Source organism: Macaca nemestrina, chromosome 12 (assembly GCF_043159975.1).
Source record: "Macaca nemestrina isolate mMacNem1 chromosome 12, mMacNem.hap1, whole genome shotgun sequence".
Lineage (NCBI taxonomy): Eukaryota > Metazoa > Chordata > Mammalia > Primates > Cercopithecidae > Macaca > Macaca nemestrina.
Window position 1 is genome coordinate 18,028,040 of NC_092136.1, and position 27,063 is coordinate 18,055,102.

A 27,063-nucleotide genomic window follows, 5' to 3' on the forward strand; every position below is an offset into this window, starting at 1 on the left:
TAGAGACAAGGTTTTGCTATATTGTTGCCCAAGCTGGTCTGGAACTCCTGGACTCAAGCCATCTGCCTACCTCAGCCTTCCAGAGTGCTGGGATGATTGGTGTAAGCCACTACGCCTGGCCAAAAAATAGGTTCTTTTCAGGAGACTATCTTGGCTAAGAATGAGGATTAATTTTCTAAAGTGAGTGAAAGCTTTCCTTCTATCCAGCCTTCCCCATATGACAGCTTCCCCATACATTTGCTATCTAGAGAGAGGTCCTAGGGAGGCCCCTTCCAGTGCTTGAGTTAAGTGTTCTGGTCGCCAGCGTCTTGTGGTCGTAAGATGGAACTACAAAGAGCCCATCTTGCCTTGGTCTAAGTAGAGTCCTCTGTACTCTGGGCACCAAATCTCTTGTCTGGGACTAAGCAGATTTTGCATGAAAACCATAATTGTTCTGGAACCATCTTATTGCAACTCTGAAAAAGAATGTTTTTAAGTAGGTTCCGATCAGTACCATACCACAATACAGTTAGAGGTTGTTACTTGAGAGAGTGGAAGAAGAGGAAGAGAAACCAGCGTGACCTGCAGGTGTTATTCAGGACTCAGCAGCTTCCTGAGAGGCAGCAAATAAGGAAACAAATCTTGTCCTCTCTCCAAGTCTCCAAGATGACACGTGGGTGAGAGGAAATTTTGTAACACCAGCCTCTGCCTGGCTAAGGCAGCTAAGAGAATGGACTCTTCCCTGGCAGTGCCACATTTCCATGGAAAACCTATTAGGTATTGCTTTTATTTCCACATAGAGTAGCATGAAGAGCCAGAGGTTGGATAAGGACAAGCCAGCATTGCACCTACCCTGGCTGGCCGTCTAGCTGGGGCCCTGCCCTCCTGGCATCAGACTGGTGAGAGTGTCCTTTGGCTGGAAACAAGATAGAGGGTGAAGATGGAAACAACAGAACCATGCCTCACCTCAGACTGCTCACCTCTTGCTGGAATTCAGTATCTCGTGCCTTTCCTCCCCCTGAGGGGCTCACATTTAGAGTTTATAAATGCAACTGTCAGTCATTAAGTGAGTAGCTTGGGCAGAGTTCTGTGCGAGGGGCAGCAGAGGATGCAAAGGCCTGTAATAAATCTCCCTGTCCTTCTTGGTGCTTACTGTTCACTGAGAGGGAGGCAGAATGACAAGAACATAAAACTCTAGGAGTGTTGAAGGATTAAGTGAAACCATATGTACAACAGTGAGGCCTGGTGCCCTGAAAGAGGGTATTCATTGAAGCTCTTTTAGCGCTCTGATGATGGTTATACAAAGCAGGATACATCATGAGAAGCTGGAACTAAGCACCATGGGATCCACAGAGGGAAAGCTTACATCCATTTGGGGAAATCAGAGACTTCATGAAGAAGTGGCACTGATTGTGGCTTTGTCAGGATAGTGGGGATCCTGGGCAGCAGGACAATGGGATGGCAGCAATTTCTAGCTCTGTCACCAGCTGCGAGACCTTGGGAAAGTTGGTCATTTTAAGCCTCAGGCTCCTCATGTCTAGAATGCAAAGTAATACTCTAAATTAAAGTTTTCTTTTTTTGTTTTTTTTTTTGAGACGGAGTTTTGCCCTTTCGCCCAGGCTGGAGTGAAGTGGCTCCATCTCAGCTCACTGCAACTTCTGCCTCCTGGGTTCAAGCGATTCTCCTGCCTCAGCCTCCTGAGTAGCTGGGATTACAGGCACGCACCACCATGCCCGGCTAACTTTTGTATTTTTAGTAGAGACGGGGTTTCACCATGTTGCCCAGGCTGGTCTCAAACTCCTGATAGGTGATCCGCCCGCCTCGGCCTCCCAAAGTGCTGGGATTACAGGTATGAGCCACCCCACCCAGCCTAGAGTATTAAATGTAGTACCATGTCTGGCATAAATATTTGGTATGTGATAGTTATTAGAATTTTAAGAATTAGACGGGAGGGGCTACTTTCCAAGTCTAGACAATAATATGGGCAAAGTTACGGCGTTAGTAAAGGCTGAAGCATTTGGGGGCAAGTGGAATTGCATCTCTTACTGTCCTAACCCTTCTTCAAAGCTGGATCTCTGCCATATGATGAGCACCTAGAACAGGGACTGGCACATGGTAGAGACTCCACAGATGTGTGTTAAATAAAGTCAGCTGCCTCCTAGCTGTATCCACTGAATGTCTCTCAGGATCCCCTAACTGAGTTACATCTCAAGCCCTCTTCCCAAGCCTGTGGTGTACTTGCACTCTAAATTCTATTATAAACACAGCATTATGCCTATTCCCCAAGCTAGAAACCCTGGAGATGAGTTTGAGTCCTCTGTACCCCTCCCTCTGCTTCTAGAAAGTCACTGCTGGATTCTCAGAAACGCCTCTGAATTTGTCATCTCCCCTTCCTTCCCGTCGCCTTTAGGCATCATCTCTGCTCAGCTGTTGCCGCAGCCTTTATCTCGTCTTCCTGCTGCCAGCTCAAGGCAGTAGGCAGTAGATAAAGCTGGAGTTCTACCAACTTTGACCAGGGTACAAAGGATAGCCACGACTCTCCTCTACCTACACAGGCTTTTGGCAGAGGATAAAATACTGCTTTTTGACCCAGGTTTCTTAAGATTTCTTTTTTCTTTCTTTTTTTTTTGGAGACAGAGTCTCGCTGTGTCACCCAGGCTGGAGTGCAGTGGCGCGATCCCAACTCACTGCAACCTCCGTCTCCTGGGTTCAAGCGATTCTCCTGCCTCAGCCTCCCTAGGAGCTGGGATTACAGGCATGCGCCACCACGCCTGGCTAATTTTTTTTGTTTGTTTTGTTTTGAGACAGAGTCTCACTCTGTCGCCCAGGCTGGAGTACAGTGGCACAATCTTGGCTCATTGCAACCTCCACCTCCCGGGTTCAAGCGATTCTCCTGCCTCAGCCTCCCGAGTAGCTGGGATCACAGGTACCTGCCACCACACCCGGCTAATTTTTTTTATTTTTAGTAGAGACGGGGTTTCACTATGTTGCCCAGGCTGGTCTCAAACTCCTGACCTCAGGTGATCCGCCCGCCTCAGCCTCCCAAAGTGTTGGGATTACAGGCGTGAGCCACCGTACCCGGCCAGTCTTTGTATTTTTAGTAGAGACAGGGTTTCATCGTGTTGGCCAGGCTGGTCTCGAACTCCTGACGTCAGCTGATCCACCCACCTCGGCCTCCCAAAGTGCTGGGATTACAAGCGTGAGCCACTGCGCCCGGCCTCCTTAAGATTTTTTTTCGTTTTCTTTTTCTTTTTTTCTTTTCTTTTTTTCTTTTTCTGAGACAGAGTTTCGCTCTTGTTGCCCCGGATGGAGTGCAATGGTGTTATCTCAGGTCACCGCAACCTCCGCCCCCCGAGTTCAAGTGATTCTCCTGCCTCAGCCTCCCAAGTAACTGGGATTACAGGCATGAGCCACTGCACCCAGCCAAGATTTCTTGACCTAGTGTCTTTAATCCTTCCGCCCCTGAGCCCACATGCAGCCCCAGTTCCCCAACAGCCTCTGCTCTGCACATTTGTGCCGCACTGGCAGCTGCTCTCTGTGTCTGTTATCTTCCACTGAAGCCTTGTGCAGGAGGAGCTGAGCTGAGAGACAGGGCTATTTATAAATAGAAAGTGGGTGTAAAGTTCTGCAGTCACAAGTGTTTTAAACAAGACTAATTCCATCTCCCCCAGTCGAACTTTGAAATTTCTGTCCACCTCCTCATCTCCCATCTTTTCTCAAAGCCTGCAAGTTCTTACCCTCTTCTTGGTCAGAGCCACCATAAGCCTGGATACCACGGTAGCTAAGAGATGTGACATGGAACCAAGTGTGGGAATTACACAGATTCATCATAGTCAGAGTCAAAGCTACGGAGGGAACGTAAATGTTCTTACCACCTAATAATATTTAGTGATGGCTCACCATGTGCCCTGCCCATGTCACCATTAGCTCCAACCCATAAAACAGCCATATAAGCTAAATACTGCTCCCATTTTAGTGGTGGAAAAGTGAAACTCAGAAGGGTTCACTGATTTGCCCAAGAGTGGTGGTAAATAGCAAAGCCAGGATTCTCACATGGGTCTGCAAGTCTGGAATTTCTAATATGGCACGCACATGCATTGAGTGCCAGTATTTTTCTGCATAATGATCAGAGCACAGATTTTAACAAAGAGTTAAGTATGAATATTAATGAGAGGAGGGAACTCGTGGTTTTATTATAATAACGAAAGGATCAACATTGTATGCTCAACAGTTAGATGCTCAGAAGCCCAACTCAAACTGGCTACATTAAGAAAAGGAATTCATTGGCCCAAGTAATAAAAAGGGCTAGTGGTGAATCCAGGGGTTCAAACAAGGGCATCGGGATTCAGTCTTCCCACCCCTCGGCTGGCTTCCCTCTCCGACGGACTCTCCACATGGCAACAAGATGCCAACTGGCAGCTCCACTCACATGGCTTCTTAGAACTTGTAATTCCAGAGAAAGAGCAAAATCTCTTTGGAGAGCTCCAGCAAAAATCCCAGGAGGACTCTGGCTTGAAACACACACCCATCTGTGAAGCATTTGGTGTGTCTGGGAGATGCTAGCCAGGCCTGAGTCACAGGCCCATCTGAAGGGGTGGAGGTCCAGGGTCAGCCCCAGAAGAACCCCATACATTCAGCTGGACTGTTCTGTTTCCCCCTCCCCGCTCTTCTCAGAGCTGGTCTGTTTTCTAGTGGGATGCATGGCTCATCAAAGGAAGGTTCACTGGGCAAAGACATATATTACACCCTGTCCAAAAGAAACAGCTTTAACAGAATGGGAAAGAAAACAACAGTTCACCCAGAACATGTGACACATGAGACTCCATGAAGCTAAGCTGAGCACAGAAGCTGCTGCGTTTGAAACCTTCCATGGCAGGTACATACATATATCATCTCAATCACCCCGTGAGCCTGATAATAGCCACACTTTTTAAGTGAGAGAAATGAAAGGTCAAAGAGATGTAAGTGACTTGCCAGAATGCAAACCTGGGTGTATCGGAGTCCAAATCCTGCAAGCTTTACACCACAGCACACTGCCCATTTGGAGGGAACCAGATGTGAGGGTGAGACTGCTAGATGAGCGCTTGGAAGTCGTGTCCCCGGGGAAGCACACATCTGACTGCCTGACGTGCTCTGAGAGCGGCAGGCACCGAGCTGGGGACTGCCCTGTCCTGGTAACTACAGTCTCACCCAGCTAGTCGCTGAGCGGCTGATAAACTCTTCCCATTCATCAATGACAGTTTCCTCTCAGCTGGAAGAAAAAGCTGCCAGGGAGCTGCTCCCCCAACCTTGCTTCCGATGGGGAAGACTCCCCTGGTGCTGTTGATGAGACAGGAACCAAAGGAGAAAGAAAGCTGGATTTGGAAGGAAGGGCATGTGGGCATATGGGCATGGGATGAATGGATGATTGGATAAAGAAATAATCCCAGAAAAATGATTTGAAAAATTAGAAAAAAGTAATGATTCTAAGTTTAAAGGCAAGATGGCAAGATGGCACAAGAGGGATAGGGAGCTCTGAGATAAATTAGGCTATCCCATTTGCAGAAAATCCCTGTGCAGAGAAAGGAGAGCCAGGGACACCAGTGTGACTCTGTAGAGTGCTCTCTAGTAAGTTCAAAATTTAGAAAGTGGGGTACAAGAGCTAGAAGGGAAGGTGAAGTTCGTGATAAACTGAGACTTGGAAAAGGTGCAGACAATAAAAGATATTGCTGGTTATGTTCAAGCAAGAGGAAGGAGGAGGAGACAGGGTTCCACCTGGGAATGAAGATGTCAGGTTGGCAGTTTTCAGAGAAAGCCGAATACTCAACCCTGATTTTCTTCTTTCTCCCGTGAGGAAAAGCACTTCCAGACTGGGAAGAGTTCCGCAAAACACGGGTTAGAGGACAATAACCCCAAATAAAAGGAAAGCTAAGAGAAAACCTAACCACCTAGCCAATCAAAATGTGCTGCAAATCCCAAGGTGACGACAGACCTTTGCAGATAAGATCCAGGGACCTTTGCCAATGTGGCTATGAAAGCTGCGGCGAAAAGGACAGGGGCCGCGGTCCTGGACGGCTGCAAATATCCTGACAAAGAGGAAGAAAAGGGAGATCCTGGGCACATTTGAGGTGAATTCCCTCAAAATCTGTTCTAGAATATAACATTAAACCATGGATTTGAGAACACCTAGAAAAATAAGTGGTATCTTCACAAAGAACAAGATAATGGTTAAAATAATAAAAATGTCAACAATAATTTGTTACTTATTTACTCAGAAGGCCATTAGGAAAATTCCTTGGATCATACATAGTGTTCCTTGTTTCCAGTTAAACACTGTCTGATGACTGAAGAGACAAGTAGGAAAATATCGATCTCAGAGACTGCCCAGTCGGGTGGATTCATGTAACCGCTGTCCTCCTTCACCCCAGCTGGTTATCGGATTGCTGCAGAGCTTGCTGAGGAGGTATGTCTAGTTCTGTGCTCCTAGACCCTGGTCAGCCCAGTAGTGGTCGTGCCCACCACACTCACCACATTTGCAGAAGGCACCACTGTTGGGATGAAAAGCTAGTATTTCAGAGTCAAGATTCTAAAATAACTTGAAACAGTGGGCTGGAACCAGCAGTATGAAATTTAAAAGAGTAAATGGAGCGACCTGCAGTTAGATTAAAAAAAAAAAAAAAAAAAAAAAAAAAAAAAGTCAGCTGCATAAGCATAGGATCTAGGAAGTTTGGTTTGCCAGAGGTGCCTGAGAAAAAGGCTGCGGGTTTGCAGCTGATCTCAGGTTGAATAGAACCCGGTAGGAATGGAGCAGCTGCTTAAAAAGATAGTGGCTCTCCCCATCTCTTGTTATTTTAGGTACAAAGGGGTGAAACAGTGAAAAATGTCTCCCATATTTTTCTCATAGCCATTCCCCTTCTGTGAGGCAACTGCTGTTAATGGTTTCTAATAGATCCCCTCAGAGGTATTCGTTCCAAGCACACATAAGCAAATGCGTGCTTTTTCTTTTTTCACATAAATGGTGGTATATTGTGCACCTTGTTTTTTATTTCACTTAACTAACCGCATATCTTAGCGATTATTTCATATCAGTATACAAAATGATTCCTCATTCTTTTGTAGGGATGCATTGTATTCTACTGTATATATGTATCATAATTTATTGGTCCTTTTGCTGGACATGTAGATTATTTCCAGTATTTTGCTATTACAAACAATGCTGCAATAAATAACACGGCATTGCTATTATAAACTATTTGCTATTACTAGCCATGCTAAAATGAGTAACATGTAATTCCCAATATGTGGGCATGTATCTGAAAAACATCTCTTCAAGAAGTAAAATCACTGACTTAAAGGGCATGCACATTTTTTCACTTGGTAGATACTGCCCAGTTATGTCATTTTACCCTCCTACTAAAAATGTATGAATGTCTGTTTCCGTGCATCTCACCAGTGGAATGTATTATAAACCTCATTGATCTTTGACAGTTTGAGAGGTAAAAATAATAATAATGGCACATTATTATAATTTTCTTTTTTTCCCTTTTTTTTTTTTTCTTTCTTTTTTGGTCTGTCACCCAGACTGGAGTGCAGTGGTGCCATCACGGCTCACTGCAGCTTCAACCTCCTGGGCTCAAGCCATCCTCCCACTTCAGCCTCCCGAGTAGCTGGAACTATGGGTGTGTGAGACTAAGCCCAGCTAATTTTTTTTTCTTTTTTTGTGTGAAGATGGGGTTCTCACCATGTTGCCAAGGCTGGTCTCAAACTCCTGGCCTCAAGTAATCCTCCCACCACCCTAGGACTCCCAATGTGTTGGGATGACAGACATGAGCCACCACGCCCAGCCCACAATACTTATGAAATAAGTTTGGTCTGACAGGATTGGCATCGGCATCCACTGGCTTCCAGAATAAAGTCTGGATGGCATAGCCTGGCATTTGAAATCCTTCATGAGGCCGGTGCAGTGGCTCACGCCTATAATCCCAGCACTTTGGGAGGCCAAGGCGGGCAGATCACCTGAGGTGGGGAGTTCAAGACCAGCCTGATCAACATGGAGAAACTCCGTCTCTACTAAAAATACAAAATTAGCTGGGCATGGTGGCACATGCTTGTAATCCCAGCTACTCAGGAGGCTGAGGCAGGAGAATCACTTGAACCCAGGAGGCAGAGGTTGCAGTGAGCTGAGATCGCACCACTGCACTCCAGCCTGGGCGACAAGGTGAAACTCTGTCTCAAAAAATAAAAATAAATAAAAAGTCCTTCATGATTGGATTCAACCACATTTTTCTGGACCTGTCTCCCATCAGTACCTACATATTCCATACTGCAGCCACACCAATATTATTATTCGATTTTCAAACACACCAAACAGTAGTAACAGCCAACACATACTGAGTGCTCACAGTATACTAGACTCTGTGCTAAACGTCTTTAATCCTTGCAGCAATGAGGCATACTTTTATTATCCCCATTTCATAGGTGGGGAAACTGAGGTCACACAAATAATGAAGAAGCTGGGATTCAAACCGAGGCAGTCTGATGCCAGCCACTACTCTTCACCATGATTCTGAATTGCCTAAGAGTGTTACCTCCTGCTCCCTGCTCCTTTCTTCCAGAATGCTCTTCAGTCTATTGTTACCTGTCAAAGTCCAGTGCAGCCTTCACTGCTTCGTTTACGTGTTACCTCTCTGATCAAGCCTAGCTGCATCCCTCCACTTAGAATTAGTTTCTCTTCCTAATTTCCACCCGCCCACAAGGAATGGAGTGCAGGAGTGCCATCTTGGCTCACAGCAGCCTCCACCTACTGGCTCAAGTGATCCTCTCGCACCTTCTGGTTTGTGTTTCTGCCTACTCTTTTAAAAACTGAGGGGACAAAGATAAATTGCTATATGCCTCTCCCTGCCCCCTTCCCTCCTCCTCCAGCAGTTACTCAACTGGGTTGTAGATGATGTTTACATTCAAGCTGTCTCGCCAGTCACTCGGGACTCATCTGACCTACACTCTAGCTGGCTCTATACCGGGGTGAACACAGACAAAGCAATTCAACACAACCCCTCACCAGTCAGAATCAGAATGTGACCAGACATAATGGCATGCACCTATAATCCCAGCTCCTTGGGAGGCTGAGGCAGGAGGACTGTGTGAGCCTAGGTGTTCAAGGCAGGCCTGGGCAACAAAGTGAGACCCTGTCTCAAAAAAAAAAAAAAAAAAAGAAAGTAAAAAAAGCTGGCTGGACAAGGTGGCTCTTGCCTGTAATCCCAGCACTTTGGGAGGCCGAGGTGGGTGGACACTTTGGGAGGCCAAGACAGGTGGATCAAGAGGTCAGTAGTTCGAGACCAGTCGGGCCAAGCTGGTGAAACCCCGCCTTTACTAAAAAAACACAAAAATTAGCCGGGCGAGGTGGCGGGCACCTGTAATCCCAGCTACTCGGGAGGCTGAGGCAGGAGAATTGCTTGAACCCGGGACGCAGAGGTTGCAGTGAGCCGAGATCGCGTCACTGCACTCCAGCCTGGGCGACAAGAGCAAGACTCCGTCTCAAATAAAAAAAAAGAAAAGAAAAGAAAGAAAAGAAAAAAAAGCCACAGGAGCCACAGGGCTTCTGTCTCTCAACTCACCTTGGCAGGACACAGCCTTTCTTTTCTCCCTTCCTGCAGGCCATGGAGACCCAAACACCGTCTCCTGCCAGGGCCAATGCTACCACTGTTTCCGCTCACAGAACCGTGGGTTTTTTCTCCACCCTCTCCAACTGAAAAGCTGACTTTTGCCCCCAAAGATGTGCAGATCTTGGTGTCAATGTGCAGCATTCTATAGCCAGACATAGGATTTGGGTCTCCTGACAGTCTGGAGTTATTTGTGCCTCCTATGTCTTCTGCTAACATGGGTCAAGGAGAACCTGCCATAACAGTTCAGGGAATGAGCCTGGGTATGGGGAGAAACTTGGTGGCTGTCCTGCATCTTCAGCCAGTTTTGACCAGGTCTGGTTACCCCAGTGTTCCAACTCTCTGTTGCTACAGTAACCCAAAACTTACTGGTTTAAAACAGCAACAATCAGCTGAGGGTGGTGGCTCACACCTGTAATCCCAGCACTTTGGGAGGCCGAGGCTGGTAGATCACTTGAAGTCAGGAGTTTAAGATCAGCCTGGTCAATATGATGAAACCCTGTCTCTACTAAAAATACAAAAAAAGTTAGCTGGGTGTGGTGGCGGGCACCTGTAATCCCAGCTACTCGGGAGTCTGAGGCAAGAGAATCACTTGAACCCGGGAGGCAGAGGTTGCAGTGAGCTGAGATTGCGCCACTGCACTCCAGCCTGGGTGACACAGTGAGATTCTGTCTCAAATACCAACAGCAAACCCAGCAACAATCATCTTTATTCCTTGCAGGTCTGGTGGGGCACTAGGTTCAGCTAGGCAGTTTTCATTCAGGGCCACTCACACAGTTGCAGTCAGACAGAGGCCATGCCTGGTGTCCTCTTAAAGGCTTCCGCACATCCATGTCACTGGCAGTGATGCTGGTACCTCAGCTGGGGCCAGGCCAGCTTCATGGCCCCACAGCTTGTATGACTGAGCAAGGTGCCACACTTGGAAGAGCCCTGTGCTTGGTTTAAAGCTCTAAATTCTTAGAACAGTAGGCTCCACATTTTCTTTTTTCTTTTTTCTTTTTTTTTTGAGACAGGGTCTCACCCTGTCGCCTAGTCTGGAGAGCAGTGGCACGATGTCGGCTTGCTGCAAGCTCTGCCTCGCAGATTCAAGCAATCCTCATGCCCCAGCCTCCTAAGTAGCTGGGACCACAGGTGCATGCCATCACACCCGGCTAATTTTTTTTTTTTTTTGAGATGGAGTCTTGCTCTGTTGCCCAGGCTGGAGTGCAGTGGTATGATCTCAGCTCACTGCAACCTCCGCCTCCTGGGTTCAAGCGATTCTCCTGCCTCAGCCTCCCGAGTAGCTGGGATTACAGGCACGCACCACCACACCTGGCTAATTTTTGTATTTTTAGTAGAGAGAGGGTTTCACTATGTTGGTCGGGCTGGTCTCAAACTCCTCACCACTTTGGCCTCCCAAAGTGCTGCGATTACAGGCGTGAGCCACCATGCCTGGCCACTTTTTGTATTTACTTTAGAGACGGGGTTTCGCCATGTTGGCCAGGCTGGTCTCAAACTCCTGGCCTCAAGTGATCTGCCTGCCTTGGCCTCCCAAAGTGCTGGGATTAAAGGCATAAGCCACCGTGCTCGGCCCCTCCACAATTTCATTTTGCACTGGACTCTGCAAATGATGTAGCTGGTCCTGACTAGGGCTGTTGGCCACAATATTTACACGTGGCCTTTCCATGTGACCTAGGCTTCCTCACAGCCTGATGGCTAGGCTCCAGGGATGAGGGTTTCAAGACAGAGATCCAAGCAGCAGTGGCATCACCTTCCAATGACCTAACGTAACTCCTCCTTTGCATGAGGACTGGCAAGGTCACATTGTAAGAAGAGCACATGGGATAGGAGATGACACAGTCACATTTGAAAATGTAATTTGCCACGTCAGGTCATGAGCAGGTCACCTCCTGGTCCATCTGCAGAAGGGGCCCAGGGGATTCAGTTCTGCCTTCTAGGAAGGCCAGTGTTGGGATCTTAGAGCCCTGCTGGGAAAAAGGCCAGGGGAGAGTTGGGAACTTGGTCTTCGCAAGCACTCCCAGCTTCCCCTCTCTGGGGTCACTTACCAAGTGCTCAGAGGAATTGGAACCAAGAGCAGTGGGGCAGGAGCGTGACCAGGAGCCCTAAAGTCGGCTCCCCTGGAGGGCTGAAATCTCCGAGAAAGGCAAGGACTCAGCGCCCAGACGTATGTTTCTCCTGCTGGCATCTCTGCTTGGCTAACATTCCTCCTCTTTCATTTCTCCCCGGGGCATGTTGTTGTCTTTCTCATTAACTTCCCCTCAACTCCCAGCAAGGTCCCTGGACTGTGAGCTTTGCTAATTCCCTGTAATCCACTGGCAAAGCAGGAAGCTAATTAAATTGTGAGCTGTGTGCTCACTCTTGTCAGTCTCTGAATCTCTCTTCTCAGTACCCCTCCCATCTGTCTCTTCCCTTCTCATTGCCCCTGGATAGTTTACTTTCATCTGGACACTTTCAGTATTTTCTCACCCATCTGCCTGCCTCTCCCCTCGTCGTCTTTCTCCTGCCTTTCAATCTGCAGAGTAATCTTCTTAAAATACAGCTTTGAGCACACCTTCTTCTCCTCTGCTCGTTAGCTCAGTAGTTAAGCCCCACACTCCTTACCTGCCATAACTTCCCATCACAAACCCTTCTCCACAACCAAGCCTGGTACATTTCCTTCCCTAAGCTCCACCTATGCCACCTCCTCACCTTGGCTCACATTCTTATCTTTGACTGGATTCCACCCCCTCACTCCTCCATCTCCACTCCAACTCACCCTGTCAAAATCCTCACCATTATTTAGAAAGAGCCTCTTCGGGCCGGGCACGGTGGCTCACGCCTGTAATCCCAGCACTTTGGGAGGCCAAGGCAGGCGGATCACGAGGTCAGGAGATCGAGACCATCCTGGCCAACATAGTGAAACCCTGTCTCTACCAAAAATACAAAAAAATTAGCTGGGTATGGTGGTGCACACCTGTAGTCCCAGCTACTCAGGAGGCTGAGGCAGGAGAATCGCTTGAACCCAGGAGGCAGAGGTTGCAGTGAGCTGAGATCACGCCACTGCACTCCAGCCTGGACGACAGTGTAAGACTCTTGTCCCCCGCTCCCAAAAAAAAAAAAAAATGCTGAGAGAGAATCAGAGAAAGGGAGGCTGCAGAGTATAGTGGTTAAGGACTGGGTTTGGGAGCCAGATAGACCTAGGTTTAAATCCTACTCCTGCATTAACTTGTCTGATCCAGAAGGGACGCATGGCCCTAAGAAGGGTTGTGGCTGCCCTAGGTTGGCTTCCAGCCTTCCCCAGCTCTCCTGCGACATCCCTGTGTGGCTCATTCCACCCTTACCATGCCTCCTGTCCTCCCCATAGTCCTGTGGCCCAAGCTTTTCAAGCTGGTGAAGGAGAGAGTTGTGATCCCAAGAAGGAGGGTGAGCGAGCGGGAAATGAGACAAAGAGAGGAAACAGAATAAAGCGCACAGAGACCAGCGGGCTTTCACCATGGAGAACTGAACTCGGCTGGAGTCTCTCTGAGTCTGAAACATGACCTGCAATTGGGATGTGGAATGCTCCCACAGAGGGACCAGAAAGCTGGGGTATTTACCCCGAACTCTGGACAATTGGCTGGGGTTGCTCTGGGGGTATTAACTCCACAGCCCTTTGGGCCTGCCTCACTCCCATAGCTGAAAATGCCCTCAGGAGGGACACAGGAAGCAGGGGCCTGGTCAGGAACTATCTGTGGGTGCCCTCCTGGTAGGCCTGGAGGTGTGGGTGGGGCATTGACAGCATCTACTACACTCAGGGAAAGGAACCTGCTATTAAAATTATTGTTGTCGGCCAGGTGCGGTGGCTCACGCCTGTAATCCCAGCATTTTGGGAGGCTAAGGCAGGTGGATTACTTGAAGTCAGGAGTTCAAGACCAGCCTGGCCAACCCGTCTCTACTAAAAATACAAAAATGTGGTGGCACATGCCTGTAATCCCAGCTACTCAGGAAGCTGAGGCAGGAGAATTGCTTGAACCCAGGAGGCGGAGGTTGCAGTGAGCCGAGATCGCACCATCGCACTCCAGCCTGGGTAACGAGCGAAATTCCGTCTCAAAAGATAAAAACAAAAATATATAAAAATTATTGTTGTCTATTAGCTGCCACGTGGCGGCAGGCTGAGGGGGGAGGATCACTTGAGCCCAGGCTGCAGTGAGCCAAGATCGTGCCACTGCACTCCAGCCTGGGTGACAGAGTAAGAACCTATCTCAGCCGGGCACGCCTGAAATCCCAGCATTTTGGGAGGCCGAGGCGGGCAGATCACCCGAGGTCAGGAGTTTGAGAACAGCCTGACCAGCATAGAGAAACTCCCACCTCTACTAAAAATACAAAATTAGCCGAGTGTGGTGGCACACGCCTGTAATCCCAGCTACTCATGAAGCTGAGGCAGGAAAATCACTTGAACCCGGGAGGGGGGGTTGCAGTGAGCCAAGATCGCTCCATTGCACTCCAGCCTGGGCAATAAGAGCGAAACTCCATCTCAAGAAAAAAAAAAAAAGCCCATCTCAATTTATATATATGTGAATGTTATTTTTTTAACTTTATTATTTTTTTAAAGTGATGGGGTCAGCTGGGCGTGGTGGCTCACACCTACAATCCCAGCACTTTGGGAGGCCAAGGCAGGCAGATCACGAGGTCAGGAGTTCAAGACTAGCCTGACCAACATGGTGAAACCCCATGTCTACTAAAAATACAAAATATTAGCCAGGTGTGGTGGCGTACCCCTGTAATCCCAGCTACTCAGGAGGCTGAGGCAGGAGAATCGCTTGAACCTGGGAGGTGGAGGTTGCAGTGAGCTGAGATCGCAGCATTGCACTCCAGCCTGGGCAACAGAGTGAGAGTCTGTCTCAAAAAAAAAAAAAAGAGAAAGAGATGGGGTCTCACTCTGTTGCCCAAGCTGGTCTCAAACTTCTCAGCTCAAGGGATCTTCCCACCTTGGCCTCCCAAAGTGCTAATATTATAGGCGTGAGCCACCATGCCCAGCCATACCCATCTCAATTTAAAAATAAATAAAATAATTGTTGTTTAAGACCAGCCTGGGCAATGGAGTGAGACCTCATCTCTACAAAAAATTTTTTTAAAAATTATCCAGGCATGGTGGCCTGCACCTGTAGTCCCAGCTACCTGGGAGGCTGAGGTGGGAGAGTCACTTGAGCCCGCAAGGTCAAAGCTGCAGTGAGCCAAGATCATACCACTGCACTCCAGCCCAGGTGACACATCAAGACCTTGTCTCAAAAATAAATAAAATTGTGGCTGCAAAACAAGAGAGGAGGGAGCAGGAACTATAACCAGCCTAGGGCTTTTCTCTGGATCCTGCTGCCACCTCTTCTTAACTCCCATTCTGGAGCCCAACCATCTGCCTTACACCTACCAGCTCATGGCATCATCTTTCTCTATATCCCTTTCCCAGTGGATTCCTCCCTATCCCAGTCACCTGATGCAAATCCTGATGTCATCTGCCCCAGCCACCTATCTCTACCTCAACCCTGACTTCTCTGGTTAGAACTCTTGTGAACCCAGGGAGTGTCAAATCCCAGCCTGAACTGAACCTCAACTGGGATTATACTATCCTATAACATACCTTCTTCCCTCTCCTCCCCTCCCACCATTGGAATCATGCCCTCAGGAGAACAGCCCCACTCTTCTGGTCCAGAAGGGGCCCATGGCCCTAAGAAGGACCACAGGTTGGCTTTTGGCCTCCCCCAGCTCTCCTTCGACATCCCTGCGTGGCTCATCCCACCCTTACCCTGCCTCTTGTCCTCCCCACAGTCCTGTGGCCAAAGCTTTTCAAGCTGGTGAAGGAGACAGTTGTGATCTGACAAGGGCTAGACGGGTGCTTCACCCTCTGTCAACAAATACCCTCATTATTCAGCCTGAAACACCTCCATTCATTCCTTTCTATTCAGGCACATATTTGTTAATTCATTCCATCATTCACCTAACACACTTGAAGCGGAGCCAATCACCTCTACCAACATCTTCCTAGAGACAAATAAATTAACTGGGGTTGGGTAACTTTGAGAGCTCCAAAAGGAAAGCTCCAGAGGACGGGGGGTCCGCAGGGGTTCAGGCCTCTCCGGGACCACAGAGCAGACCTGCGGCAGAGGCAGGATTCGAGCCTATGGCTCCGGAGTCAACCAGGGCCAGGCAGAGGGCACCAGCTCTTGGCTGCTGAGAGTCGAGCTCTTCGAAAGTCATCCACGTAGTCAACATCTACTGAGTGCCAGGCAGTGTCATCACCTCTACAGTCATCATGGGAGAGAACAGCAGCCTAGAGAAAGGGAGTCTGAGCCCCCCACCCCGTGGGCTCGAAGTCCACAGTAGAGGCCAGCACTAGTGCCTCTGGTGAGTGTTACTGTGGGAAGACCGCTGTTCCCAGCCCGGGTGCCCTGCTGGACTCCTGCTAGCCCGGCCCCAGCGAGGCAGGGTGTCAGTTTCCCTCTCCAGAGGCCTTTCTTGCCCACCTATTGCCCTTCTCAACCCTGTTCCTTCTTGCAGGAGCAACCTTTCCAGCAGAAAATTCCATTCTGCCCCAAGGACTCTTCTTACTGCCCCTCTCCCCCCCGGGGGACGCAGACTGCCTTCTCCCTGTTTCCTAATGGATGGTGGGCATTTTCCGATTTGGAGGTGAGGAGGAAAAACTAGGTTATTTTCAGCTCTTCCTTTACTGGCAGCATTGACCCATTTATCCTTCTTTTCCTTCAGACCCCTCCCCCAAGGCCACTCAGCTTGGACATCTGTCCCAGCCAAAATCTCACCTTCCACTGTCCTTACAGCCCAAAGGCTAGTCCAGTCTCCGAGTCCAGCTCTAGCCCTCTCACCCCACACCAGGAAGGAAGCTGGACTGCAGAGCACTCTGGGCCACCCCGCGTTGGCCGCTGCCTCTGGCCTCAGTTTCCCCAACTGCTCAGATTAATGATGCCTGCTGTCTAGACCCAGAGGACGAAGCTCTAAGGAGGTCACAGATGAGGAAGGGTCCAGTGCTCGGCGCAGGCTCCGTGCGGAGCCCCTAGGCCCCGCAGCTCGCCCCTCCCTCTCCCCCTACTCCCCTCCTCTCCCCCTCCCGCCTCTCCTCCGCCTCTCCTCCCGCCTCTCCGCTCGCTCGGCTCCCTCCCTGGCTGACCTTCCCTTTCCCTCACGCCCGGCCTGGGGCCCCAGCACCCTGTCCGCCGCCGCCTCAGAGCCGGGAGAAGCAGCCGGAGCCCCCGGCGCCCCCGCCGCAGCGCGGGCGGTCAGTGCGCAGCCCGGCGCCCGCAGCCCGCAGCCCGCAGCCCGCAGCCGGATCGCGGGCTCGGACCGAACCCGACCGGACCGCCGCCCCCAGCCAGGTGAGGTCAGCTCAGGAAAGGCGGGGAGCCGAGGTTTCCCCTTTACTGGAAACGGGGGCTGGGGAGGCGCGGGGAAATTGGGTCCTTTTTTCTTGAAAGGAGGACCTGGGAGCCTTTTCGTGAAACAGGCACAAGGGCTTTCATTCCGAAGGGATGGATGCATGGAGGGAAGGTCTCGGGGGAGAGAGATTGGGATAACCCTTCCTGGTTTTTGTTTTTTAAAAATAAGGATTAATTGGCTTCTGTGAAAGTGGGACTTCTTGGAAGGATGAGGGGCTTTCAAGGTAGGTTGGGGAGGGGGCTCTGGCAGGGCTTGAGGGAAGGGTTAACTGGTGAGTGGCAGGGCAAGGGGGAGCTCTGCAAGCCCCTCAGCCTGCACCTCCCGCCTTGGCTCCGGGGCTCTGGGTCTGCCCAGTTATGTGTTCCAGTTTTTCTCTTTGAAGATGACTATTTTGAGCCCCACCTGGACAGAGCCAGTAACAGCCATTCCCTTCCCTGGAGCTATGACACCCACCTGACACACCCTCCCACACCTCTGACCTGCTCAGGGAAGGGGGTTCAGGGAAGGATGAGGACCCAGGGATCTGGGAATTGGACAGTGTGGGTGAAATGGAGGCTGGGTACTGGGCACACAGGAAGACCCTTGGCACTGGTGGGGTGCACCAACCTTGGTTGGGAGGTTGCTGGGCAGCTTCTTCTGGGGCATGACCCACTAGGAAAGCAGCGGTGTCAGGAAAAGCTGAGCTGTTCCTCATGCTCCCAGAAGACAAAACACTAGAGAATGCGTTTGCTTGCTTTTGTTTGGTTTTGCTTTCTTTCTGTCTTCCTCATCCTGGATCCCAAGACTCATTCCCCTGATCTCTCCTAGTTTTGCAAAAAGGTAAACTGAGGCAGAGGACAAATTGGCTGGACATACCTGTGTCTAGGAGGGAAGAGTGACAGAGAGGAAGGCATACAGAATTTGAGTCAAAATATCTCAGTGCTTCATGGGTGACCTTGGGCCAAAATGCTTTCCCTTGTTGGGCCTCAGCTTTCTCATCTATAAAATGGGAGAGGGCCCACCTGTCTTGCAGGTTTGCCGAGACCATGTGCCTAAAAGAAATTTGTAAAAGGGAATGTACTGGACACTTGTGAGGTGCCATCTTCACCACCGTGGATGGCCCCTTCCCTCCTCCCTGTCCTAACCAAGGGTATCACTAACCCATAGGACACCTTTGTGAGAATTAGAAAAGGCACCTCCTCTGGAAGCAGATAGCATTCAGTTGGGCTAGCAACTTGGGGTCTTTATTATGAGAATGAGAAGGTGGCATACTTTATCCCAGGTGCTGCTCTAACATGTGGAGTGTGAGCTAGATTCTAGCTAGGATGTTCTGCACATCTACACGTGGCAACCCCTTTCAGCAGGGCCCTGACACAGAGCTACACATACTTACAGGGTATTTTCTAAAGCAGCCCACATCCCAGGCTGTCTCCAGCTCATTTCTTTCCTGTTTTGTTTCCACATCAGGGCCTTTGGGTATTCAAGCCCCAAAGTGCATGCCCTACTAGGAAGCAGGATGGAATCCCTACATCAGACAGTGACTCCTTTGAGTCAAGCAGTGCCTTCACCAAGCTCCCAGAGGTAGGAGTGACTGAGTCCCTAAACCCTTACATCAAGAACTGGACCAGATCACTTTTGTCAGGGCAACCAACAGAAGCATCTGCACCCCTCAGCACTACCATTGACAAACCATGTTCACACCTATCTCAGAGCACCCCCACAGCAAGCCTGTGTGTGAGGTCTCCTCCCCATTTACATGGAGGACGCCATGCCCAGAGAAGTTAGGGTACCTGCCCAGGGTTTCACAGTGTGAGTGGTAGAGCCAGGACCTGAACCCAGATCTGGCTGGCTGTCCTCTCCAATCCGTCACTCCCAAGGAACAAAGCTGCTGACTTCACAGCCTTGCCAAAGCCCTGCTGGAATTGTTGCTCTCCCTGTCCATCCCTGGTAGCCCCTGGCTCGCCACTCCTTCCCCTGAGTAACCAGCCTCCAAGCAAAGAGAAAGGAGTCACCTTCTCTTTTACTCTGATTTCACGGGGGAGGAAGCTACCTCAAAGCCCAACTGTTCTCATCTCCTCTGTGCAGGAAGGGCCCCTGGTGAGGCCAGGAAAGGGGTCAGGGAGCAGCGATTTCCTTTCCTGCTCAGGTAGGTCTTAAACAGTAATAGTCATGCAGAGCATTGACACAGAAAGCCAGTGCCTGTGTGAGTAGCAGACCAAGGACCATAAAATAACCACAGGAAAATGCAGCCAACTGGAACTGAGGGGAACTCAGAGACCCCCCTGAATCCCCCGGGTTACCAGGGCCCCTGGGTTGTCAAACAGGAGGTGTAGGGGCGAGCCAAGCAGACAGGGCTGTAGGCTTCTTCAACCAGAGCGTTTCTCCTGGTCTGTGTGCAAGCTTTCACTTAAGAAAGGGGTTTCGGCTGGGCGCGGTGGCTCAAGCCTGTAATCCCAGCACTTTGGGAGGCCGAGACGGGCGGATCACGAGGTCGGGAGATCGAGACCATCCTGGCTAACACGGTGAAACCCTGTCTCTACTAAAAAAATACAAAAAACTAGCCGGGCGAGGTGGCGGGCACCTGTAGTCCCAGCTACTCGGGAGGCTGAGGCAGGAGAATGGCGTAAACCCGGGAGGCGGAGCTTGCAGTGAGCTGAGATCCGGCCACTGCACTCCAGCCTGGGCGACAGAGCGAGACTCTGTCTCAAAAAAAAAAAAAAAAAAAAAAAAGAAAGGGGTTTCGTCCGGGTGCAGTGGCTCACGCCTGTAATCCCATCACTTTGGGAGGCTGAGGCAGGCGGATCACAAAGTCAAGAGATTGAGATCATCCTGGCCAACATGGTGAAACCCCGTCTCTCCTAAAAATACAAAAATTAGCTGGGCATGGTGGTGCATGCCTGTAGTCCCAGCTACTTTGGGAGGCTGAGCCAGGAGAATCGCTTGAACCCGTGAGGCGGAGGTTGCAGTGAGCCGAGATCGAGCCACTGCACTCCAGCCTGGCAACAGAGCCAGACTCTGTCTCAGAAAAAAAAAGGGGGGGGGGAGGGGTGGTTTCAAGGCCTGGCATGATGGCTCACGCCTGTAATCCCAGCACTTTGGGAGGCTGAGGCAGGTGGATCACTTGAGGTCAGTTCAAGACCAGCCTGGCCAACGTGGTGAAACCCCATCTCTACTAAAGATACAAAAAATTAGCTGGGCGTGATGGTGAGTATCTGTAATCTTAGCTACTCAGGAGGCTAAGGCAGGAAAATTGCTTGAACCTGGGAGGCGGAGGTTGCAGCGAGCTGAGATCAGGCAATTGCACTCCAGCCTTGGTGACAGGGCAAGACTCTGTCTCAAAAAAAAAAAAAAAAAAAAGCGGGGGGAGGTTTCAGTGTGTGGGTATGCACACACACACACAGGTTTGGAGACTCCTAGCTTAATCCAGTAGTTCTCAGCATGTGGTCCTTGGATCAGCAGCATCAGCATCATCCAGAAACATATTAGAAATACAAATTCTTAGCCAGGCATGGTGGCTCATGCCTGTAATCCTGACACTTTTGGGAGGCTCAGGTGGGCGGACTGCCTGAGCTCAGGAGTTCGAGACCAGCCTGGGCAACACGGTGAAACCCCGTTCTCTACCCAAAATACAGAAGAAGTTAGCAGGGCATGGTGGTGCACGCCTGTAGTCCCAGCTACTGGGGTGGCTGAGTCAGGAGAACTGCTTGAACCCGGGGGGTGGAGGCTGCAGTGAGACGAGATCATGCCACTGCACTCCAGCCTGGTTCACAGAGTGAGACTCCGTCTCCACAAAAAAAAAAAAAAAAAAAAAAAGAAATGCAAATTATCGCTACTTGGGAGGCTGAGGCAGGAGAATCGCTTGAACCGGGGAGGCAGAGGTTGCAGTGAGCCGAGATCGGGTCATTACACTCCAGCCTGGGTGACAAGAGCCAGACTCCATCTCAAAACAAACAAAGAAATGCAAATTCTCAGGCCCATCCCAGAACCTACTGAACGAACTCTGGGGATGGGGCCCAACTATGTATGTTTGAACACGCCCTCCAGGTGACAGTGAGGCTCGCTAGAGTTTGAGAAGCACTGAGCTAGTGCAAGGATGTAGGAAAATTGAAACCTATTTGTGGGTCTAGGGCAGGGCTGGGAAGAGAACCCTTGTCTCCCGGTGGAGAGGTGGAGAGCCTAATGTTTGGAGGCCGCCCCTGCCAACCCTCCTCTTCCGCCCCTCGGTCTCCCTCCCAGGCTCCATGCTGCCGCTTCTGCTAGGCCTGCTGGGCCCAGCGGCCTGCTGGGCCCTGGGCCCGGCCCCCGGCCCGGGCTCCTCAGAGCTGCGCTCGGCCTTCTCGGCGGCACGCACCACTCCCCTGGAGGGCGCGTCGGAGATGGCGGTGACCTTCGACAAGGTGTACGTGAACATCGGGGGCGACTTCGACGCGGCCACGGGCCAATTCCGCTGCCGCGTGCCTGGCGCCTACTTCTTCTCCTTCACGGTTGGCAAGGCCCCGCACAAGAGCCTGTCGGTGATGCTGGTGCGGAACCACGACGAGGTGCAGGCGCTGGCCTTCGACGAGCAGAGGCGGCCCAGCGCACGGCGCGCCGCCAGCCAGAGCGCCATGCTGCAGCTCGACTACGGCGACACAGTTTGGCTGCGGCTGCATGGCGCCCCGCAGTACGCGCTGGGCGCGCCCGGCGCCACCTTCAGCGGCTACCTGGTCTACGCCGACGCCGACGCCGACGCGCCTGCGCGCGGGCCGCCCGCGCCCCCCGAGCCGCGCTCGGCATTCTCGGCGGCGCGCACGCGCAGCCTGGTGGGCTCGGACGCGGGGTCCGGGCCGCGGCACCGGCCGCTAGCCTTCGACACCGAGCTCGTCAACATTGGCGGCGACTTCGACGCGGCGGCCGGCGTGTTCCGCTGCCGCCTGCCCGGCGCCTACTTCTTCTCCTTCACGCTGGGCAAGCTGCCGCGTAAGACGCTGTCGGTGAAGCTGATGAAGAACCGCGACGAGGTGCAGGCCATGATTTACGACGACGGCGCGTCGCGGCGCCGCGAGATGCAGAGCCAGAGCGTGATGCTGGCCCTGCGGCGCGGCGACGCCGTCTGGCTGCTCAGCCACGACCACGACGGCTACGGCGCCTACAGCAACCACGGCAAGTACATCACCTTCTCCGGCTTCTTGGTGTACCCCGACCTCGCCCCCGCCGCCCCGCCAGGCCTCGGGGCCCCGGAACTGCTGTGAGCCCCGGGCCAGAGAGGAGCCCGGGAGGGCCAGGGGCGTGCATGCCGGGCCAGGCCCGCGGCCCGAACGCCTCGCGCGAGCGCAACGGCCGCCGGGCGCGCCTGGACTCTGCCAATAAAGCGGAAAGCGGGCCTGCGCAGCGCCCGGCAACCCAGGCCCCTGCGCTGTCTTGACTGCGACGCATTCGCTGGGGGCAGGCGGGATAGGCACTGACTACTGCGGGCCCGCAGGCCCGGGGAAGGGGTTGGAGGTTGGAGAGCAGGGTCCCCTCAGACCCTGGGAGGGTGAGGAGGTGGGAATTTGGTGGAACCACATTCGCCTAGTCCGTTGGGGGCCTCCCTTTCATACCCCTACCTCGTCCAGCCCTCTGACTCATCATTGACCTACGACCTCAGCCTTAGCCCCTGGCTGATGCCTTTCTGTGACAAGGAACAGCACCCCATTACCCCACTGAGGGCATGAGATTCAAGGAGAGTGCATTCCTCCTTCCAGCAGGGCATGGGAATGGGATGAGGAGTTGATACCTGGTTGCCCTGACTCTTGACTTCCCAGGGTGGGGAGAGTGATTTGCCCAGAGCAGGAGTTAGACCGCTTATTCCGACATAGAATGACACAGGCTTCGGGAGTCCGAAACAGAACATTTTATGAGAAGAGCAACACAGAATCAGGGCCACACCTGGCCCAGCCCACCTCCGCTTGTCTCTGCTTGGTCTGCCAGCCTTACTCCCCCATCTAAGGTGTTGAGATTTTGCCTCCCTACCCCAAAAGAGAAAATGTTCCTCCCTCCCCCTGTTTCCCTCCAGTCCTCCAACAGACAGAACTCAAAAAGTCTATTCTCCCAACCCAGATGGGAACTTGGAGGCTCAGGGACCCCAGATCCTTGGTTGTGCCTAAAAGGGGGTGCTCTGCACCTAGAGGATTCCTGTGAATTCCACAGGACCTATCACAGAGCGCCAAGGTAGGAGTTGGAAGGTCTGACCTGGCCTTACTTGGGGCAGCTTCCCTTTCAGCATCTCTTGAACACACTTCTCAACCCTGACCCCTGATCTCAGCACACACACACTGCCTGCAAGTCGTGCCCTTAGCTCTGTGGCCACTCCTTGCGACCCACAGCCTGGGTTCTTAGCCTCTCAAGATCCAGGAAATAAGATCGATTGGGTCGGGGTAAGCAGAGAGGGGGTGTCCAGGGTGCAAGCCAAGCCCAGAGATCTGAACACAGTGGAAAAAACCAGATGCCAGACAGAAGCCCCTGCCCAAGATGGGTCTGCCTGGGGAGTTGAGGAGGAGATGGGAGGGGGTAATGGCAGGTGAAAGAGCAAAAGGGGAGGGTCAGGGGAAGGGGTCAAGGATGGAAGCCCAGGACCCCAGGGAAGGGGGCTGATCCTGGGGGCAGAAACCCTTGCATAGGTCCCAGAGTGTTTCCTGTGCCAGGAGAGTGAAGACCTGGGCCCAGCGGCCCCTTTCCTCAGCCTCACTAGCTGCGTGGAGCCGGTAGACGCAGGACAGGCCTGTGAGGAGCAGATGTTCAAAGTCCCAAGTGCTAAGAGGAGGCCCCTTCCGCAGGTCCTGGAGCTGCTGCAGCCGCTGCTTAGCGCCCTCCAAGTCACTGGGCACGTGGTGCTGCAGGAGGAGCCTGAGTCGGCGGCCTGGGTGTGTGGACGCTAGTTCCTCATCCTGGATGTGCAGCTGCCCCATGACATCCAGCTCCAGCCCAGCCCAGAGCAGCTGCAAGGGGAGGCATGTAAGGGGTGGGCTGTGGCTTGGGGAGCAGGGCGGGGAGCAAGAGTGGGCTGGGGGAGGGGGCAGAAGCAGGCAGCAGGACCCATGCTGGCTTGCCCCCACCAACCTCTAGCAGGTCCACCCTGAGACATCCCCATTCCCAACCCTGAGCTTAGGGACCTCTGGACATGCCCACCCTCATGTCCCAGGCTGGGAGGAAAGACCTCAAACATCACTTCCGGGGCCTCTGGCTTCTGCAGGCCACCTCCCACGCTGGTGCTGTCCATGGGCTGCCCTGGGGCAGCAGAGAGGAGTCAGGCCCCTGCCATGCTACACCATGAACACCCCAGCCTCCCAGAAGTGTCCCTCTGCTGCGTGGTAGAGGTCCCAAGTGCTTCATCATTCTACAAAAGGGCAGGAATGCCATCCCATGCCCCTGTTTCCCCTCCCTCTCATGCACACACATGCACATTGACATTCACTCTCCCAGGCATAGGTCTTCTGATCTCAAAAGCATCATTCCAAGCGTAGTTACCATGTTGGCAAATGCCCAGGACTCCTCCTCTAAATTGCACAATGCCCTTGGTAAAGAGCTCCAGGCCAACGGGTCACAAGACCCTTCCCCACCCTCCTCCTCTCCCTATAATCATCGGAGGACAGAGTCACCTAAAACAGTGCCAGTGACTCTCCCAAGGACAAGGACCTCTTTAGGAAGAGCCTACTCTCCCTGCTCCTTCTCAGCAGTAAGGGAGGGAGAAGGAGGACAGGGCAGGGAGGATAGGGCAGGGGAGGATGTGAGGCAGGGACCACAGGGCAGGGGAGGATGTCTGTGGCAGCTCCCTCCGGCCCACACCTTGGGGTGTTGCCTCACCCTTGTAATGTTTGTTCCAAGCCCAGACAGGTCAAGAGACCCTGCTTTGGGCATCAGTGGGAATCAGCCCAGGGCCAGCATTAAGAGCACCTAGGGCTATCTCCCTAGTTGTCACCTGTATCTTTCCAGTTCTGGGGGGGGCGGCCCACATTGTCACCCACCACAGCACACATCAGCCTGGTACCCACCATGCCCACACTTCTATGCCCGACTAGCCTCAAATAGAGCCAGCTGTTAACTGCCGTCAGCCAGCAGCCTTCCTTGGCTCCTTTCCACCCACCCTGAAGCCCCGGTACCTGCATGGTGCTGGGTTGTAGTCACACCAGAGAGGAGGCAGATGGCTACCACCAGGCAAGCCAGGAACTGCAGGGTCGCAGCCATGCTCCACCACGTCCTCTGAGTTTCACTCTGTTCAGCAGTTCTCTGCTCCCTCATCTGCCTGCCACACACCTCGGCTCCAACTTTCCACTGCAGGCTGCTCCAGAGCTCTGTAATGCGTGTCATTCTTCAATGCTGAACAGGGAGGGGCTGGCTGTGGCCTCGGTCACCTCCCATGGGCGCTTTCCATCCTTTAGAAATGGGGAATCTTTGGTTGTTGGCAGGAGCCTGGCTCCCTGCTTGTCAGGCCCTCAGCCTGTTCCTGCCCAGCTGGGCGGTATGCTTAGTTAATAGGAAAAAGGTGTTTGGTAGCAAATAGCTCTAGCTTGGCCCTCCCAAAGGGTAGGAAAGAGCCCAGGCGGTAAGACCATCTTACCGTCTGCACCCTCAAAATATCCTGCAACTGAGACCAGCCCCAACACCCAGTCTGGCCCAGCCCAGCCTCCATGGAGCCCTTCAGCTGCCAAAAGCATCAGCTGCAAAGTCTTCCAACTGCATGGCGGGCTGGCTGGGCGGCCCTGCATACAGGCAGAGCCAAGCACTCCCGTCTCAGGCACTCTGCCGCAGGCTGAACAGACCCCTAGACCAGCTGGACTAGGGAGTACTGTCTCCTGGCAGACAGACAAATCTGCAGCTCCTCAGTGGTTTTTGCCCCAGCCCTGGGACCTCTTATTTCCTAACAACATTCTTAATTCAGGGTGGGCACCGTGGCTCATGCCTGTAATCCCAGCAATTGAGGAGGGCAAGACAGAATGGCTTGAGCCCAGGAATTCGAGACCAGCCTGGGCAACATGGTGAGACCTCATCTCTACAAATAAAAAAATTAGCTGGGCATAGTGGTACACACCTGTGGTCCCAGCTACTCAGGAGGCTGAGGTGGGAGGATCAGCTGAGCCCAGGCAGTCTAGACTGCAGCGAACCATGATCACACTGCTGTACTCACCCTAGCTTGGGCGACAGACCAAGACCATGTCTCAAAAAACCCCCACCAGCCCGGCGCAGTGGCTCACACCTGTAATCCCAGCACTTTGGGAGGCCGAGGCGGGCAGATCACGTGAGGTCGGGAGTTCGAGACCAGCCTGACCAACATGGAGAAACTCCATCTCTACTAAAAACACAAAACTGGCTGGGTGTGGTGGCACAAGCCTGTAATCCCAGCTACTCAGGAGGCTGAGGCAGGGAATTGCTTGAACCCGGGAGGCGGAGGTTGCAGTGAGCCAAGATCATGCCATTGCACTCCAGCCTGAGCAACAATAGCAAAACTCTGCCTCAAAAAAAAAAAAACAAAAAAACAAACACCATTCTCAGCTCAGGCCAGAAACCAGGAAGGTTTCTATAGCCCAAGAGTGATGGGCTGCCATGCCACACCCATCCTGAATCCCTGTGGACCGGGAGAACTTTTAATTACAGCTCTAGAATTCCTCTCAGAAATACATCCATGCCTGCAGGCCACTAGGTCTGCAACTACACTCTTTAGTCCCATTAAAATAGACCCCTAGCTGAGTGTGGTGGCTCACACCTATAATCCCAGCACTTTGGGAGGCCAGTGTGGGTGGGATCATTTGAGGACAGTAGGTCAAGACCAGCCCAGGCAACATGGTGAAACCCCATCTCTACAAAAACTAGCTGGGCATGGTGACGCACATCTGTAATCCCAGCTTCTCGGGAGGCTGAGGTGGGAGAACTGCTTGAGCCCAGGAGGTGGAGGTTGCAGTGAGCCGAGATCGCGCCATTGCACTCCAGCCTGGGCAACAAGAGCAAGACACTGTCTCAGAAAATAAAAAACAAAAAAACCCGTAAGACTCCCTGGTTTAGTAGTGTCTCTCTAAGGGAGCAGGGAAACACCCCTGCCTGCCTGTGTCCCCCG

At 52.1% G+C, this 27,063-nt stretch overlaps 2 protein-coding genes across 5 annotated transcripts; one reads left to right on the plus strand and one right to left on the minus strand.

Annotated features, from left to right (window-relative positions):
* Positions 1-22,382, plus strand: LOC105471697 (C1q and TNF related 4). Of its 3 annotated transcripts, none has more exons than XM_011724447.2 (4): positions 1-6,086; positions 6,285-6,421; positions 16,128-16,957; positions 21,234-22,382. In XM_011724447.2, exon 4 carries the CDS (start codon positions 21,239-21,241, stop codon positions 22,226-22,228), a length of 990 nt encoding a protein of 329 aa, XP_011722749.2. In that variant the 5' UTR covers positions 1-6,086; positions 6,285-6,421; positions 16,128-16,957; positions 21,234-21,238; the 3' UTR covers positions 22,229-22,382. The 3 variants fall into 3 exon arrangements, with proteins under 3 accessions (XP_011722749.2, XP_011722750.2, XP_070930777.1); XM_011724448.2 differs by having other exon boundaries at positions 1-4,855; positions 5,813-6,421; XM_071074676.1 differs by having other exon boundaries at positions 1-6,421.
* A 472-nt stretch (positions 22,383-22,854) lies between these two features.
* Positions 22,855-27,008, minus strand: LOC105471696 (family with sequence similarity 180 member B). 2 transcript variants are annotated; one of them, XM_011724444.2, is made up of 3 exons: positions 25,115-27,008; positions 24,172-24,242; positions 22,855-23,953 (listed from the first exon to the last, which is right to left on the minus strand). In XM_011724444.2, the coding sequence occupies exons 1-3, from the start codon at positions 25,320-25,322 to the stop codon at positions 23,558-23,560; spliced, it is 675 nt and encodes a 224-aa protein (XP_011722746.1). In that variant the 5' UTR covers positions 25,323-27,008; the 3' UTR covers positions 22,855-23,557. The 2 variants fall into 2 exon arrangements, with proteins under 2 accessions (XP_011722746.1, XP_070930780.1); XM_071074679.1 differs by lacking the exon at positions 24,172-24,242 and having other exon boundaries at positions 25,115-25,236.
* Positions 27,009-27,063: the final 55 nt, after the last annotated feature.